We start from the raw sequence: 16503 nt of genomic DNA on the forward strand, positions 1-16503 counted from the left end.
TCTTGCTCCCACCCTTGAAATATCCTTATATGTATGTCTAGTGCCTAGTTTATTAATCTAAGCCTTTAGAAGACCCTCAGAGATGTTTCTTGGGTGATTGACTTCCCCTGGAGTTGAGCTTGGCCAGTGGAGAGAGAGCTTTTCTTATCCCTTACTAATTAGGAACTAGCCCACTAACTCTTAACCTAAAGCAATGGTTAAGGTAAATCGGGTGCTGTAGAAAGAGTAATAAATTACAGAGTATCATGAACTGTTTTTATGACTTCTTCTTTTTAATTTTCACTTGGTTAATGTGAAAAAGGCTTCATTTGCAGCAATATTAATTATATATATATATTTTTAAAATCACCAGTATTAGAAGAGGAAAGACCCTTACCTGACCTGCAGGGACTATGTTACTGGTATAAATCTTGCCCTTTCTTAGGTGATTTCTCTTCTTCATTTAAATTAAAAGTTGCCTTTTATTGGCTCTTACATCTGATAAGTTGAGCTCAAGGCCCAGGAATCTCAAGAAATATCCTGGAGATTTCTGGTTTAATTAAAAGATCTTTATTAATAAGGCTAACCATAACCACAGATGGAAAGAAAAATACAAGAGCACAGGCCCAGTGTGGAATCATTTTCCGAACTGGCCAGGAAAAAATTGCAGCCAACTAATTTAAAAGCTAGCCTAAATTATTCCTGTTCTTTTAAACAGGCAGCAGAAATGACAGGTAGTAACCGGTTAACGGGAAGAACAATGCTTCTCTTTTGAATGCCTATACTTTTTCTTTTTAAATTCCTGTGTGTTTGTCTAATTTTCCTTTTTTTTTTTTTTTTTTGTTTGATTTTTAGCACAATTCCTGAGCATTTACAATGAGGAATTTAGCTTGCTGAAACCTTGAACTGAAGTCTTAGAGATTGGGACATCTGAATTTGTATAATGAGCTTTTAAACCCTGCTTGCAATGGGCTATTGATAGGAAAAACTCGATTGTGGAATGTCAGCTGCTTAAGCTCACTGTTGGACAATATGGAAGAAGAAGAACTGGAATTTTCAAACTCTTCCTCTGAAAAACGGTATTTTCCCGAGTCCCTTGATTCCAGTGATGGAGAGGAGGAAGGGGTTTTGGCCTGCGAGGATTTGGAGCTTAACCCTTTTGATGGATTGCCATATTCATCACGTTATTATAAACTTCTGAAAGAAAGAGAAGATCTTCCTATCTGGAAAGAAAAATACTCCTTTATGGAGAATCTGCTTCAAAATCAAATTGTGATCATTTCAGGAGATGCTAAATGTGGCAAGAGCTCTCAGGTGAGTAACCACTACAAAAAATCATTTTCTTTAAGTGTTAATCTTTTTTTATGATTACTTAAATAATTACATGTCACAGCATAATGTTCTGTTTTAATAACGATAATATCTGAAACAAAAAGCAAAAGAGAGCATTAGCAATTCAGGTTCAACCATTAAATCACTGACCTAATTTTATGAATACTAGCTGAATAAGTTAATAACACTCATGTGGAAATTGTTTTTACCACAGAATTATCTCTAGAATAGTATAAAATTATTCAGATTATTTCATTTCGCATATTATATTTTAAAAGCTATGACATATTATTTGCTCGTTGTAGATTGGAGGGTAAACCACTGTGTTTCCACGCCCAGTGGTCTGGTAATCAGGATACACGGGTGTGCCTGTGGGTGGAGCTGGCTGAGCTACCAACATTCAGAAGCACAAGGAAATTCTTATCTTCCTGACTAAAAGAAAGAACTGAGTGACTAACTATAACCCAGGCATGGAGCCACACACTTTGAGGTCTGAGATGGGGGACAGAATCAGGGTTGTTAAATGATAAACCTAGGCATATTAAAATTTTAAAGAGTTTATTTGAGCAAAGAATGATTCATAAACCGGGCAGCACTCAGAACCATTAGCTTAGCGAGCTCTGTGGCAGCAGCAGGGGCGGTGAGCGTTTATAGGTGGTTTTTTTTCATCTAACTTATAGCTGCCAGTATCAAGGGTTTACTATGATTTGTTCTTTGTTATGATGAATTATTGTTATAACAAACAACATGGCCCATAATCATTGGAAGCATGTAGAATCCTAGAGTTTGAAAACAGCCATCCTAGACCTTAGAATAATAACCAGATTGAGCACATCCAAATGTTTTAGGAAACTGGATAGTGTTACTTCAGCAACAATTCTAGCAACGTAAAACAGTGCTTACTGTCATAGTACCATCCCTGACACTTCCATTAGACTAGAAAGAGTAATTACAAATGTTGACTTCCTGAGACTTTCATGGCTTCCATTGCTACCTTCGTATAATATAAAGATGCTTGGAGTAACTGTGGCGAGGTGGAAATCACAGTAGCCGAGAAGTCGGAAGGCATGGACAGGCTCTGGCTATGCTGTTCACTGGCAGTATGACCTTGGACAGATCACCCCTCTATTTCCTCATATGTAACATGGAGGTGCTGGCCTTCATGCCCTCCAGCTCTGAAACTCTGAGGCTGCCATGCCTACCTGTAGCTCTGACCTCTCCCTGGAGCCTGGCTTGTTTTTCAGTTAATCTCAGGATAGGTATACCTGGATGTCCTCCCGTCGAGATAACCTGCCTTAACACTGACCATCTTCCCGAGTCTCCCAAAGGGCATCTCCCTCCCCTCCTAACTCCTCACTTCCCCCAAAAGAACTTTATGTCACTATTTAGCTTCATTTATTCATTTTATTTTACTTTCCAATTTCCTGTTCTTGTTAATTATGTAATTACTCCCGTATTTTAAGTTAGATGACATGGAATATTTGTTTTATTGATATGCATAATTAGTCTGTTAGTGGGTACTTCTTATTCTTCCTTTGCAATAATTGTCCCATGGTTTTATTGCTTCTTTCCCATGCTTAGTCCTGAGCCCAAGCCTTTCTCTCCCTTCTTTTCAATGATTATGATGTCCTTATCCATCTACCCGCCCAAATATTTATTATCGCTTACCATGTGTCAGGTCCTCTGTTATGTAATGGAGACAAACATGAACCACACATACGCAGTAAGGATCTGCCCGTGCAGTGGGGAGACAAAGAGTCAAACTAGTGGCTTCAACACAGCTTTCCATGAACGATGTGGAGGTCTTAGCTGGGGACCCTAGATACTGCACCCTGACATGAAGGATTTAAAAAGTTTTTAAAGTAAAGATTTAAATTTAAAAAGTCAGGATTTGGCAAGAATAAAAAATTACTTGCTAAGGAATAAGGGAGACAAAATTTTATGTAAATTCATGGTTAGATGATCCAGCGATTGTGGAACAATTTAAGATAGACTATATAGAATCACAGAATTTGAAAATATTTCTAGAAAGTATAAGAAATGAATTTGTTCATTCAACAAATATTTACGGAGAGTATTTGGTGATCAAGACAGAAAGAGAGGTCTATGCTCTCTCAAAGCTCATCATGTTGTAGGAGGCCGGGTCGGGGGGTGCAAGGAACAGACAAGCAACCACAGGGAGAGTGATACCTGCCACGGTACTGCAGGATGTAACGCTTAGGGGCTCACAGTAAGTCCTATAGAAAAAAGACACAGGGGCTCAGACTTGAAGGGTAAGTCTCATCCATTCAACCCATTCATTTTACAGGTTAGAAAAATTGTGATTTACACGGAACAAATTAGTGGCAAGCCAGGCCTACAACTCCTGACCTAAGTCCCTTAGGCTCCTTGTTATTTCCTGGGTCTTGCCTTAATCCCAGATTTCCTGAGTGCAGTATCTTAAAGTTTCATCTTTCTTAGAACAAAGTAGGCATTGAATAAATAATCACTAATAATTTTCAGCCTGTTGACAAGGCTGACACCCATCTTAGAATGGAGGAAGTGCATTTGCACTTTTAGTCATTGGGAACTTGCAGTCTACAGCGGTCATTCATTGCGCAGTTACTTAGATAATAACTTCTGGTAAGTTGTGTTTATTTTTCAAATTACAGTGAGAATTAAACTCTAAGAATTCTCTAATGAGTATAGGAAATAGGAGATCTCAAGATAATTAGAAATGTTGCAACTTTTAAATACCTTAGGTCTATTAAAAACACTCTTAGAATAATTTATTTTTAAAATGCAAATAACAAAGCATAATTTATTAACAGTGCCTTAAGATTATAGCATACAAATGAATTCAGTACTTTCTACTATAATAATTCTTACACAGTTGGACTTGATAAAAAATCAGTTGATTCATATTTTAGATAAAAGGATTTTTAAAATAAAATGGCTCAAGAGTGGTCTTGCTTGGAATTGACTCTTTCCAAATCTAGATGTGTTTGTTAATTATCTCACTGGATTTATCTTTAATTGTCTTTAGGTGATAAATGACCAGTATATTGTAGTTTTCATTACCAGAGAAATGTTAAGTGGGCTTATCTGGATATTTGTTAGGATCATTTGCATTTAAATGTAAAAGCTTTCATTTTGAGTCACTTTTTAAAAATCTAAATGCTATCTATAATTTGCATTGCTTAAAACACATTAGCTGATGCCAGAAGCCATATTTTTGACGGGACTTTTTTATAACAAGAAAATAATAATCTGTAAATACATTAGTCGTTTTAGAAACACAGTTAGGTTAAAAATGTTTGTTTCATTTTGCCTCTGTTATTATCTGCCTTTTTTGTCTGGAAGTCAAACTTTCACAGTCCCTGCTATCTCCTGTTTATTCTTAACTTTATTTACTAGTAATAACTCAGTGGGTAATGCAGATTATTCAGAGTTTCACTAAATAAGATGTAATACAGCACACTGGTGATTCACTAATGAAAAAAATCATTTATAAGATGAACCCTGCTGTGAGACGGAGCTATCCCTTTTGTTTGTTTGTTTTCAGTGGGAGCTGATCCTGTCTCATTTCTCCCTGTTAAAGGTTCCTCAGTGGTGCGCCGAATATTGCCTTTCCATCCACTACCAGCACGGGGGCGTGATATGCACACAGGTTCACAAGCAGACTGCGGTCCAGCTTGCCTTGCGGGTAGCAGACGAAATGGACGTTAACATTGGTCATGAAGTTGGCTACGTGATCCCTTTCGAAAACTGCTGTACCAGTGAAACAATCCTGAGGTTGGTTTTAAGGGGTTTCATCTGCCCCCTGCTGATAACTCTTGACTTAGGTTCTATAATCCTAAAAGAGCATTATTCTTGGCATTCTACATGTTAAGCATCTATGCTGTGTAATAATAACCGGTCTGTTACCAGCCTGACTGACACCAGTTGTTCTCCCACACTGGCAGCATCAGAGATTCCTTGTCTAAACTTCTTCCATGACTCCCATAAACCTCAGGAAAAAGTTACAACTTGTTAATTTGGCTCCCAAAAACCTTTAATTGTGTGCTTCTAGAGCTCCGCTTCATGCTGGGCAATGGCCCGTGTGCCAGCCACAGGAACACCTGGAGCTCTCTGTGTGTTTCACACTTCCACACCTCCGTGCCTTTATACCTGCCACTCTGTGCTTGGAATGCCCGGGGGGCCTCTTCTGGGCATGGCTGATCCTTCCTAGTCAGTTAAGACTCAGTGCAGGGATCACCTACTCCAGGAAGGCTTCCCTGATGCTCCAGTAATATATATGAGAAAACGCTCTGGTAGGCTTCCATAAAACTTAGTGTCAACCTCTATCACAGCAATTTAGAGCAATGTTTTTCAAACTGTACTTTTCAGAGTCTTATGGGTCCCAAGGAGCCTTCTCTCTGGCTACGACAAGTTGTGGTATCTCTTTCTTGTGTGTAGCTTCACTGTAAGATTTCCTTTGAACAAGGGGTTCCAAGAACTTGATACAAAGAAGGGAAAAGAAAAGAAAAAGAAATTGGAAAAATCGCTGCTCTGGCCAGTGCTTCTCAAGCAGTTTTATATCATAGCCCTCATAGAAAGGGATAGTATCTGTATAGTACTTCCAGGAAATGGCCAAAGCTGCCTGCAGCCAAAGATGACCATCCCATGGGCTTAAGCTGCCCCAGGTGCTGCCTGACCTCTCCAGGAGCTGAGGAGCAAGTATCTGGGGATCAGTTTTTCTGCACCTCTGTAACCAATTTGTGCGGCATGCCAGCGTGCCATGGCACACCGTTTGGGAAGCTCTGCTTTAGTATAACAGGGCAGCGATGGTTTTTGCATATTTATATCTCTAGTGTCTGGTGTGCTTATCCCATGGAGGATGTTCAGTACATTGTAAAATGGAAGAAAGAAGTTTTGCCCTGTCCCAGCTAGCTTTTTCTGAACTTCCCATTAAGAAAGCCCAGGTGACTCATTTGGTTTGTACTAAGCTGCTTTCCCTCAAATGTTTATCTTCAGAAATACCAGACATTAGTCTTCAGGCTAGTGTCAAACCATAGGCAATCTTTAGACCAACAGCACTCTGAGTTGAGCTTCTTGAAGATACATTACTTTCTGCTATTATAGCAATGATGTCCCTGAGTCATTAAGTTAGTACATATTTATAAATTGCTTATTATGTAAATGGTATATGAGTGGTACAAAAGAAACATAAAAACCTCCCTGCTTCTTAGGAACTCACAAACTAGTTGAAGGGCTGGACAGCATAAGACATACAACCCTGAAAGGGTGAAAGAGCCCTAAGCTTAGCAGATTCATTTTTTAATTTTTTACATTTTAACATAGCCTTTTGAATTGTTGGGATTTTAATTGAATGATCATGCTGACTAGGTTCTAAAGTACTAAAGAGTATTTTTATATCTTTAATACCATCTAGACTTTGAAAATCCTTTGGAAAGGACTCTTGGATATAGTAAGGCTTGAAATATTACAACAGTTTTTATCTTAATTGACATTGAATAGGGTTTATATATTTTCTAATTTTTTTGAGAAAGCCACAAAGATAAATAATTGTGGGTAAATATAATAATGTTATCAGAGTAGGTCAAAGACATGCCTCACCTGTAAACATCTGTCCTGTGTTAGCCTTGGCTTTCATGGAGTTGTTCTTTAGTGAAAAACCCAAGCATTCAATTCTGACAGCCAAACGAAGAACTACGATTTATATTAAAGTATTTTTAGTTTTGATCTGTGTGTAGCATTTGTTTCTTACTATGGACAATAGCCTCAGGTGTGGCGGGCGTCTTTGAAGACAGGTGGCAATTAGCTGCCTGCTTTGGCCACAGCAGGTTCTGTTTCTTTCCGCCACTGCCGGGCTGCCTTGTTTTCATATCTTTACTTTACAATTACTCTTGTTGCTGGGACATTGTACCTTCTTTTCCACCATGACTTTCCCTCCGATTCAGTGTAGAGTCAGCAGATATTCTGCTGCATCCTTGGTTTGAGTTGCAGGAAAGAAAATCTCCCCAACTATTGAAAATCTCCCCAGTGATAAAAGAAAGCAACACCTAATTTTCTTCCTGGCGTTCTGTGCTCTCACGAGGAGGCAACGTGGCTGTAAATGGGTGTAACCTTGTGCCAGTCACCTAACCTCTCTCTACTTAAGTCTCCTCGTCTGTAAAATGTGGATGATTCATGTACTTCGCAGAGGGTTGCTGTGAGGACTGAATGAGTTAATACATGTGACTGATCCATAGTGTATGTGTGTGGTAGCTATTTTTATACTTAGAATTATACTTATTTTTTAGAATTGTAATTAGAACCATTCATTTTCCTGGAGAGGCATGCTAGCCAAAATTTTGAATAATCTCAGATCGAATAGCTATTTAAATCAGAGGATTTAAGGTTTATTGATCATAGAAGGGGATGTTCTATATTTGTCATTGTCTTCCATTTTCTTTGTAACTCCTTAATATCTAATCCATCAGAAACATAATAGGCAATTAGTAAGGCTGTCGTTATGCCTACTACCATTTTTTTGATACTATATATAACAATTTACTTCTTTAAGCTTTTTTTCCTGGCCTTTTTTCAACCAGTGAATACCTGAATATTATATACCTAAAATAGTCTTTCCGAACTACATGTCAAGATATCTTGAAGTGACTCATTTCAAATAGTGATCTTTTCAGTTTTGAGAACTGAAAAGTTATGTCCTCAAATTTTCATTAAGATCAAACTCAATATATATAACTTTATAAAATATTAAAATTAATAAAACTTTAAGATATTTTATTATATTCTTAGCTTTTAGAAATTTAGTCTTAGGAATTTAAAATATAAACTACATTTCCTGAAACTTTGGCAGTGTATATATTTTTTTACATAGTTATCAGTAACAGCACTTTTTTAAGCATTGTACACACAATATCTTATTAACACAAAGGTAAGAAATATATCTTTGTGTTATGTAGAAAAAAATGTAGATTCGTATAGTATTTAGGAATAAGCCTTTATGATTCCCTTAGAATTATATAATCATATGAAAGGACAGGCCCTGTTTGCTGAGTCTAGTAGAGTTTTAAGTAAGTCACTATCTTCTCTCTTTTTAATTAAGCCGAGGTATGTTTATATAACACATATACCTCCTCCACCTTATGGGGAAGCATAACTTCCTATATGATCAGTGCTTAGATGAGTTTTGCTGAAAAGAGAACAGAGATTTAATTTCTAACATGAAGGAAGTAGCATAGATTAAAATAATTTGTTTTGAGATGAGAGGCAATAGTAACTTATATCATTAGAGCATACTAATTGACTTCAGCAAAAGGTGATCTGAAAGCTAGATTTCAATGCATCCGTTTGCATCTCGCACAAAATATAATGGTGTAGCATTCAGGATATTTTTTAAGTTTGAGAAAAGGAGTCATCAACAATTGATCACTGCTCATTTGGCAAGACACAGTATAAGAACATGTATGAAAAGAAAGGCACAGAGCAAGCACTTTGGTCTCATGAAGATACAGAAAGGAAAAACATGGACCTTATCACCAAAACCATGGAGGCCAAGGAAGCAATCTTTATCATTTGACAATGACATCAGACATCAGGTTTAAATCTTGACTCTATCCCTGGCTTTATGATCGTGGGCAGGGTACTGAACTTTACTGAACCTCAGTTTTTTCATTTATAAATGAGCAATAGTAATGGGATAGTAATGTCTACCTTGAAGATTTATTCTCAAGGTTAAATGAGAACATGCATGCACCAGCACAATCCCTGGCACACTCTAGGAGCTTAATAAATGTTTGTTTCCTTCCTTTTCTTTCCTCCTTGAAAGGGGTTAATTCAGGAACCAGGACCACCCCTAGGTTCAATAATTTGCTAGGAGGATTCATAGGATTCAGCATATATTAATAATTTACTTACAAGTAAGATTTATTGCAGTGAAAGGATACAAAGCAAAATCAGAAAAGGGAAATAGTGGGTAGGATAAAGTTCAGAGGAAATCAGGCACAAGTTCCCAAGAGTTTTTGTACAGTGGAGTTGCACAGAATGCCCTTAATTCCCTCACGAGTTGTGAAATGGTATCCTACCTGGGAGACTCATCAGAGACTCAGTGCCCAGGACCTTTACTGGGGGCTGGTCACATAGGCACCCTCTGCCTAGTGCGTTCCAAAATATGGTTCAACATAAACCATATTGCTTGTACAAACAGTTCGGGTACAACGAGCCACTCTTTGTTAGTTCTGGGAATGGTAAGAATGGTGAGAATCCTTTCCAAATCTAAGTTCGCAAATGCCATCCAAGGGCCCGCCTTGCAAAGCAGGTCTTTCTAAAGGACAGCAGTCTCAGAACTGCTATGTACAAGGATAAATAAAAGTAAATACCTTAAATGGGTAGAAAATATATTGGATTGGTTTCTTCAAGCAATAATATAGGTAAATATGTAATGTAAATGTGTCAGAAAGGTATTTACATGAAAGTGAATGACTAATAGGTGCGTTTTTTAAAAAAATATGTTCCCAAGAACTACTGGAAAATTCTATTAAAATCACTAATGACCCCTCCAGGAATTCTAGCCAATTTGCTTGCTACCCTTAAATAGGTGGCTTCTTTTTAGACACTTTTGTTTGGTTGAAGCTAACATCTTGGTGGTGTCATCTCCATAATGCATTTACAATAGCGGCAGTCCTCGAGGTGGGCTGGCTGGGCTGTGAGCCTGAGCCAGGCAGCCATTCTTGTATCCTTTCCTTGAAGTCTATGCACTTACTCAAAATCTTTCATAGATGAAAGAGAGAGGAAAAATGCTTACCTGACAAGGGTGTTTTATGATACTACTCTTTGTTTATAAAACTCAGAGCAAATGTGAAATGCAGCTCTTGTTAATATTTGTAATAAACATTTAGGCAGAGGTCTTTAACCTAGGGTTCAATGATGGTTTCTGGGGGGGGTCCAAGAACATACACAAACTGGGTATAAATTTTATGTGTGTTTTTCTGTGTTATAAGTTTGTAGATTTTATCATCTTAAAGGAATCTTGGCCCCAGTAAAAATTTAGAATCACTGATTTAGAGAGAAGGATACAGGAAAGGCATTTTTGTTGTTAGGAAGTTCTCTGCATGACTTTTCATAGAATATTCTAACTTTAATGTTTCTTCTTTATAGGTATTGTACTGATGATATGTTGCAAAGAGAAATGATGTCCAATCCTTTTTTGGGTAGCTATGGGGTCATCATCTTAGATGATGTTCATGAAAGAAGCATTGCAACTGATGTGTTACTTGGACTCCTTAAAGATGTTTTACTAGCAAGACCAGAACTGAAGCTTATAATTAACTCCTCACCTCATCTCATCAGCAAACTCAGTTCTTACTATGGAAACGTGCCTCTCATAGAAGTGAAAAATAAGCACCCTGTGGAGGTTGTGTACCTTAGTGGGGCTCAAAAGGATCCTTTTGAGTCTATTTTACACCTTATCTTTGAAATTCACCACTCGGGTGAGAAGGGTGACATTGTAGTCTTTCTGGCCTGTGAACAAGTAAGTAAGTAATATTCTAACCTAACAGAGTAATAAGGTATTTCACTGGGGAAGCTTTTAATAACTAACATACAGGTTTCAGTTTGCTAATTAACTGTTTAAATATTTGGTTTCATCACACCTCATTAAATAAAACCTGTGCTGAAAGGAGAACAAGGAAGTGTTTCTCAAATCACATGTTGTTCTGAAAACAAAGAATGGGTGAGGCATCTTGAGGAGTTTCTAAAAATGATCTCTAGAGTCAACTTCCTTCCCCAGCCTCAGGCCAGATAGGGGGCTACCCCAGTGCAGAGCTGGTTCTACCCGTGCTTGCTGTGAGTTGTCTCTTGGTACAATAGACACACGCCACCTCCGGGCACACTCTTGGCCGCCTCCCTCATGACCTGGTGCATTTGTTGGTGAGCATCAAAAATTTCCCAAAAATGTTTCTGCAATCATCAGTGGGGTACGAAGCAGAACATATAGTTTATAGCACACCCCAGAAGGCCATCTCCCTAGACCGTGGCTCCTTTTCTTAAAAGATGACTGAGAAAAATTTTCCCTCGGGTTTCTTGAAAACATCTCTTCAAAAGAACAATTGGAAATGTACAATTGAACATCATTTGCATTCTGTTACTGCTTTCATACAGCCAAGGTGCCATTTGGGGTTGCTTTTTTTTTTTTTTTTTAATCGCAGCTATACTGGGCCTACTTTTTTCCCACTACTCTCTTGGCTGAATCTAAAAGCCTCGAGGATCTGCGGAATTAGGCTTTTCTTCTTGGAGACTAATTGCCTGGCCTTTTTTCCCTTCCCATCTTCTCTCTCAGAAAGTGAAAGCACTAGTTTTTAGGCCATGACCCAAATACAGAGTGGTTCTAGTGATTAAACAGAAGCGAAGAGGAAATGGTTTGATACAGGCTGAGCCATCAGCTGAACAAAGACAAGCACCTCAGCTCCCTGCCAGAGCCTTTCTTAAGTACCCACTTGCTTGTAGAAATAGTTTCAGAAGTATTCTGCTTTATATTCGAAGTATAAAGGATGACTGGTCCTCCCGGCTTTGGGAACTTTAGACAGTTTTCTTACAACTTAAATTCTATCAGTTTCTAAATTACCTAAAGTAATTTAGAATCTTAAATGTGTAACCACAGCATAGTTATCATTTCTTGGATATAGATGACATACATTCTCTTAAATAGTAAATCTCCTACCTATTACAGTAATTTATTCTATTATACTCCCCAATCCTGCATGAGTCAAGATATTCAAGAAAGTTCTGAGGAAAGTAATAAAATGATTAAGGAGACAGAGGATTTATGAAGATGATTAGAAATTCTCAGAATAACTGAATAAACCTAAGGAAAGGAAGAATGGCAAAACTAGACATCTAAAATATTTGAGAGTCAGAATTGCGAGGTGAAAAACAGGACATATACTCATGCCAAAAAAAAAAAAAAAAAAGGTAGTAATCTTTCAAGTCAGAGTAACCAAAAATTCCAAAATGGATTTTTGGATTTTTAGAAAATAATGCTTATAACAGCATTGGGGTGGGTGGTCTTAGAGTGTTTATTCTTATAAGTTTAATATAAGCTATAATTCATGGTATAGTGATTTTTGAACTGTCAGACTTTGGAAGATGCATTTGTATTGAGGATGGTAGTAGGAACTATGAAGTCCACAGGACTTAGAAAGGTGTGTGATCTCCCTTGAAGGCTGGAAAGGCATTTTCCTATTAAGAAACCATCAGTCTTGCAGAGGATGAAAATCTGAAAAGTGAGAGTGCCATGAAAGCTACAGGGGGTTTTGCAATTCCGAGCCTCTGGCAATGCCGGGTGCTGCTGCTGGAACCCAGGCCCAGCGCCGACTCTCTGGGTGAGCCCCTCATTGTCCGGGGCCCAGCAGCAGATCTGCCCCACGCGTGGGGCGGCAAGCCAGCCCCTGGGATTCTGCTGACTTAGCAGACAGCAGAATCAGTTTTTTCTCTCACAATTCAGCCCCAAATTCCACAGGTGTTATCTGGTTTTCCTTACCCCGCCTACCACCTAACAAGCTGAACACAGTTCAGTACACTGGGGGGCTTTTCTTTTTTACTACATTTATCAGGACGCACAGTTAAGATATTCCTCTCTTATGGCCTTGGACTTTGTCTCTTGGAAAGATTTATCTTGTTCTGAAATCCATGCTAACAGCTATTGATCATTATTCCCCTATGCCAATTGAAGCTTTCTTGATTTCTATGTAAAACTTTAAAACCTACTATAACACTTAAATATCATATGAAAAAAAATCAACACAATCTATTAGAAATGTACTAATTGTCATTTTTTAAGAGATACATTTTAAATTGCAGAAGTATTCTCAAACATGTCGGTCTGGTGAGCCTGTAACGGCATTCACATTAGGTGTTGAGCATGTTCTCTAACCACGTGCTCAGCACCACCTGCTGTGACTTAATCCCCATCAACCATAGGCTGCCCCATCATCATTGAGACTTACAGCCCTGAATGTTTACAGTGTGTTGTTCCTTATTACTCAACCATCTTTTAACCTGAAAACAGAAAGTGAAATACATTATAGAAAACGTAAGTTGAGATTTATAATAATATCTAGCCAAATTTTTGTGCAATAATAAGTTATCACAAATGTGTCATGAGGTTGGAGGTTTTCCTGGAAAATGTGCTAGGTAGTTGTGGGTCTTTCATTTTTCGGGCTAGCTATCTGCTAGCTATCTTCCTTCAGTGGGTGTTGCTGTTTTCCATAGCTGTGCAGGTAGTTATAGGAAAGTCCCATTTACATAAATGAACTGTATACATTGAGTACGAATCAAGGAAATGAATAAACAAAACACGTGAAGCACCAGATGCATATTTTAAGCTTTTTTCCTCAAATTCTCAAGATTATAGCCACAAAGCCCTCTATCAGGTATGCTTTTTTCCTTCTGAAGTTTTTTTTATTCTTTTTTTCCCCATATTTGGAACAAAGTTCAACATTAGAACCAACCTACAAGGCAGCCAAAATAGCTCAATTGGGAAAGCATTGCATTGAAAAAGAATCCACTTACAACTAAAAAGTTTTAGCAATTAGAAGAAAATAAAAAATTAGTGGCCCAATTACTTTTTCGAAAGTATTCTAAGAGAATAAGAGTAACTGTTTCAGTACAATCTGAAAGTTCATTTTGGTAGGAAATTGCTCATGAGTGGGCTACTGGAATCCAAACCCTTTCCAAATGCAGGTGATCTGCTAAGGGACACCTGTGAGAAGCTGGCTCGCGGGAGCCGTCTGGGAGGAAGGAGCGATACCTTGTAAGGCCCCTTCCTTTTCATGTCTAAGTTATCCTCACATGATATGTGAGGGAAAATGAGGTGATCTAAATTATAAAAATGGAGGAATAATTTTGTTCTGATTATGCCAACTGGCAAATTTGCATTCATTATGATCAACAGTCATACTGTTTGTTACAAAATCTGTCCCAAGTCTACCAGCTATGTGCAGAAAAGGGAGGTGTGAGCAAAGGAACATACCTGTGTGACTGCTGCCGTGGAACCTAGCGGAGCACAGGCCTGGCGCCTCTCAGCAGATCAGGAAACACTTGGAAACAGCTGCCCCAGCTCTCCGAGACGCCTACAAAACCCTTAAGTTAATTCAATCCCATTCTACAAGTGGTGTGGAAAGGAAGGAGATGTGAGCTAGGGAAGTGGAAAACGGAATCGAGTCTTAAAAACGATAATGATCATGGGAAGTCATCTTCTTTTTTTACTTAAATTTTTAATGAAATCTAATGAAATGAAATGGGGCTCCTTCCATTCGGTAGTTGGTTAGGTCCTTATGAAGGTAGAAATTTTGGAAAAATAAAAAGGACAAAAATTACATCAAGTGACATCTATTTCGTATGAGGTTCTAAAAAACTAGTGATTTGAGAAATAGAAAAATACTATCTAAAATGTCTTACCTTTTGAGTGTTTTGTACCAATTACTCACATGTAGTTTTATGGAAAATAATTGACTTTTTCCCTCAAGATATTTGACAGTAAAACATTTTTAAAGGATATTTCTAAATGCCTGAATTATGCAAAGATTTAAATAGCAGTAACTATTTCCTGCCTACTTTATTGCATTTTTGCTATTTTTAAGTGCTAAATGGTCAAAATAATTTTTAGAATAACCCCGATAGAGATCTTGATTATGGAGTATGTTAATATGTGTACTTTTATAGGAAATCTAGTGATGCGTAATCCTCAGTTCTGCCACCATCAAAGTACAGTGATGCATCATCACTGATGTGAGAATAACTTTTGTTTACCTGCCATTGTTAATGGATATGAGAAACTGTATCAAGCTAGAAAAATAGCAGGATAGATGCATAAAGGCAAAGTTAGTACATTTCACAAGAGGAAAACCATTTTGGACTAAAAGCAATGAAATGTTTATAAATTATATTTAACTTTCCCAAAGAAATTTTCTCATTTAGTTAGTTACATCTTTTTTCCTTATTTAAAGATACACATGACAACAACATAGGCATTTCTTTCCCTGTGTAGTATTGTCTAAAATTTTATTTAATTCAGACTTTTTTTTAAAGTAGTAAAGTTGTTTGTATTGCACTTTATTCTTATAGATGATGTTATTTTTTACTTAAGGATATTGAAAAAGCCTATGAAATTGTCTACCAAGAAGGATCTAATTTAAACCCAGACCTTGGAGAACTGGTGGTTGTTCCTTTGTATCCAAAAGAGAAATGTACATTGTTCAAGCCAACTGATGATACAGAAAAAAGATGCCAAGTTTATCAAAGAAGAGTGGTGTTAACTACTAGCTCTGGAGAGTCTTTGATCTGGAGCAACTCAGTCAAGTTTGTTATTGATGTGGGCATAGAAAGAAGAAAGGTAATTATTCTCAAGTAGGTTAAATAGACTGCTAATAATTGTCACCCCAGGTTCTTGGGTTCCTGCCATTTTACTATAAAGTGAGGATGGACTGTGTGATCTGGGGATTCTTTGAATCTGGTCACATGTGCAAAGAAGAAGAATTGCTGCTAAAATAAAAAAAAAAAAAAAAAAAAAAAAAAAAAAAAAGAAGAAGAATTGCAACCAGTAACAAAAGTCTAGATCACATACTACTGCCTTTCATTAATTAGCCTGTTGGTAGTCTGGAAATTAATTAAATTGATTGACGTGCCAAAGGAGAAAGTTTTGAGGAAAGACTCCACAACTAAAGCATAAAGGTGGTGGTTCTCCTTGTCATTAGCCTAAGGTACTACTAGCAAAGCAAATTATTTGACCCCTCAACTAATCTCTTATGGACATCAATGATATTTTTTCGTAGCCCCTTTATCAAAGTAATTAGCATCTTACCCCAGGGAATTTACTAGAAATTAGTTTCATGTACACTGACTTTAATTTTAGCAGATTTTGGCTTATAATTGACATAAAATTTTCATCCTAAATTTTTTTTTACAAATATATTGTTTTTATCATTACCTTTAAATTAAAATATTAGAAAAAAATGAAAATGAGGTATCTCAAACTCTCAAAGACACTGGGACTTCAGAAATCATAGCATTTGAGATTTGAAGGGAACCTACCAAATATATTAATTCATTTACCATTGTGAGATATTGAGTAATTTTATCCCTCCAGGAGACTATGAACCTCCGAAATATCTTTGTCTTACTATGACGGAGCAATCTCAACAGGTAGGA

The 16503-nt window shown here is 37.4% G+C and overlaps 1 protein-coding gene across 1 annotated transcript in view; it reads left to right on the forward strand.

The window, feature by feature from the left end:
* Nucleotides 1-16503, forward strand: part of DHX32 (DEAH (Asp-Glu-Ala-His) box polypeptide 32) — a 65529-nt gene that overhangs the window by 30461 nt on the left and 18565 nt on the right. The window contains exons 2-5 of the mRNA XM_012655360.1: nt 835-1293; nt 4892-5085; nt 10456-10828; nt 15443-15688. Coding sequence (XP_012510814.1) covers nt 1012-1293; nt 4892-5085; nt 10456-10828; nt 15443-15688 — 1095 coding nt within the window. The 5' untranslated portion in view covers nt 835-1011. The remainder of the gene's footprint in view (nt 1-834; nt 1294-4891; nt 5086-10455; nt 10829-15442; nt 15689-16503) is intronic.

This window comes from Propithecus coquereli, unplaced genomic scaffold (genome assembly GCF_000956105.1).
Source record: "Propithecus coquereli isolate 6110/MARCELLA unplaced genomic scaffold, Pcoq_1.0 Scaffold473, whole genome shotgun sequence".
Classification (NCBI taxonomy): domain Eukaryota; kingdom Metazoa; phylum Chordata; class Mammalia; order Primates; family Indriidae; genus Propithecus; species Propithecus coquereli.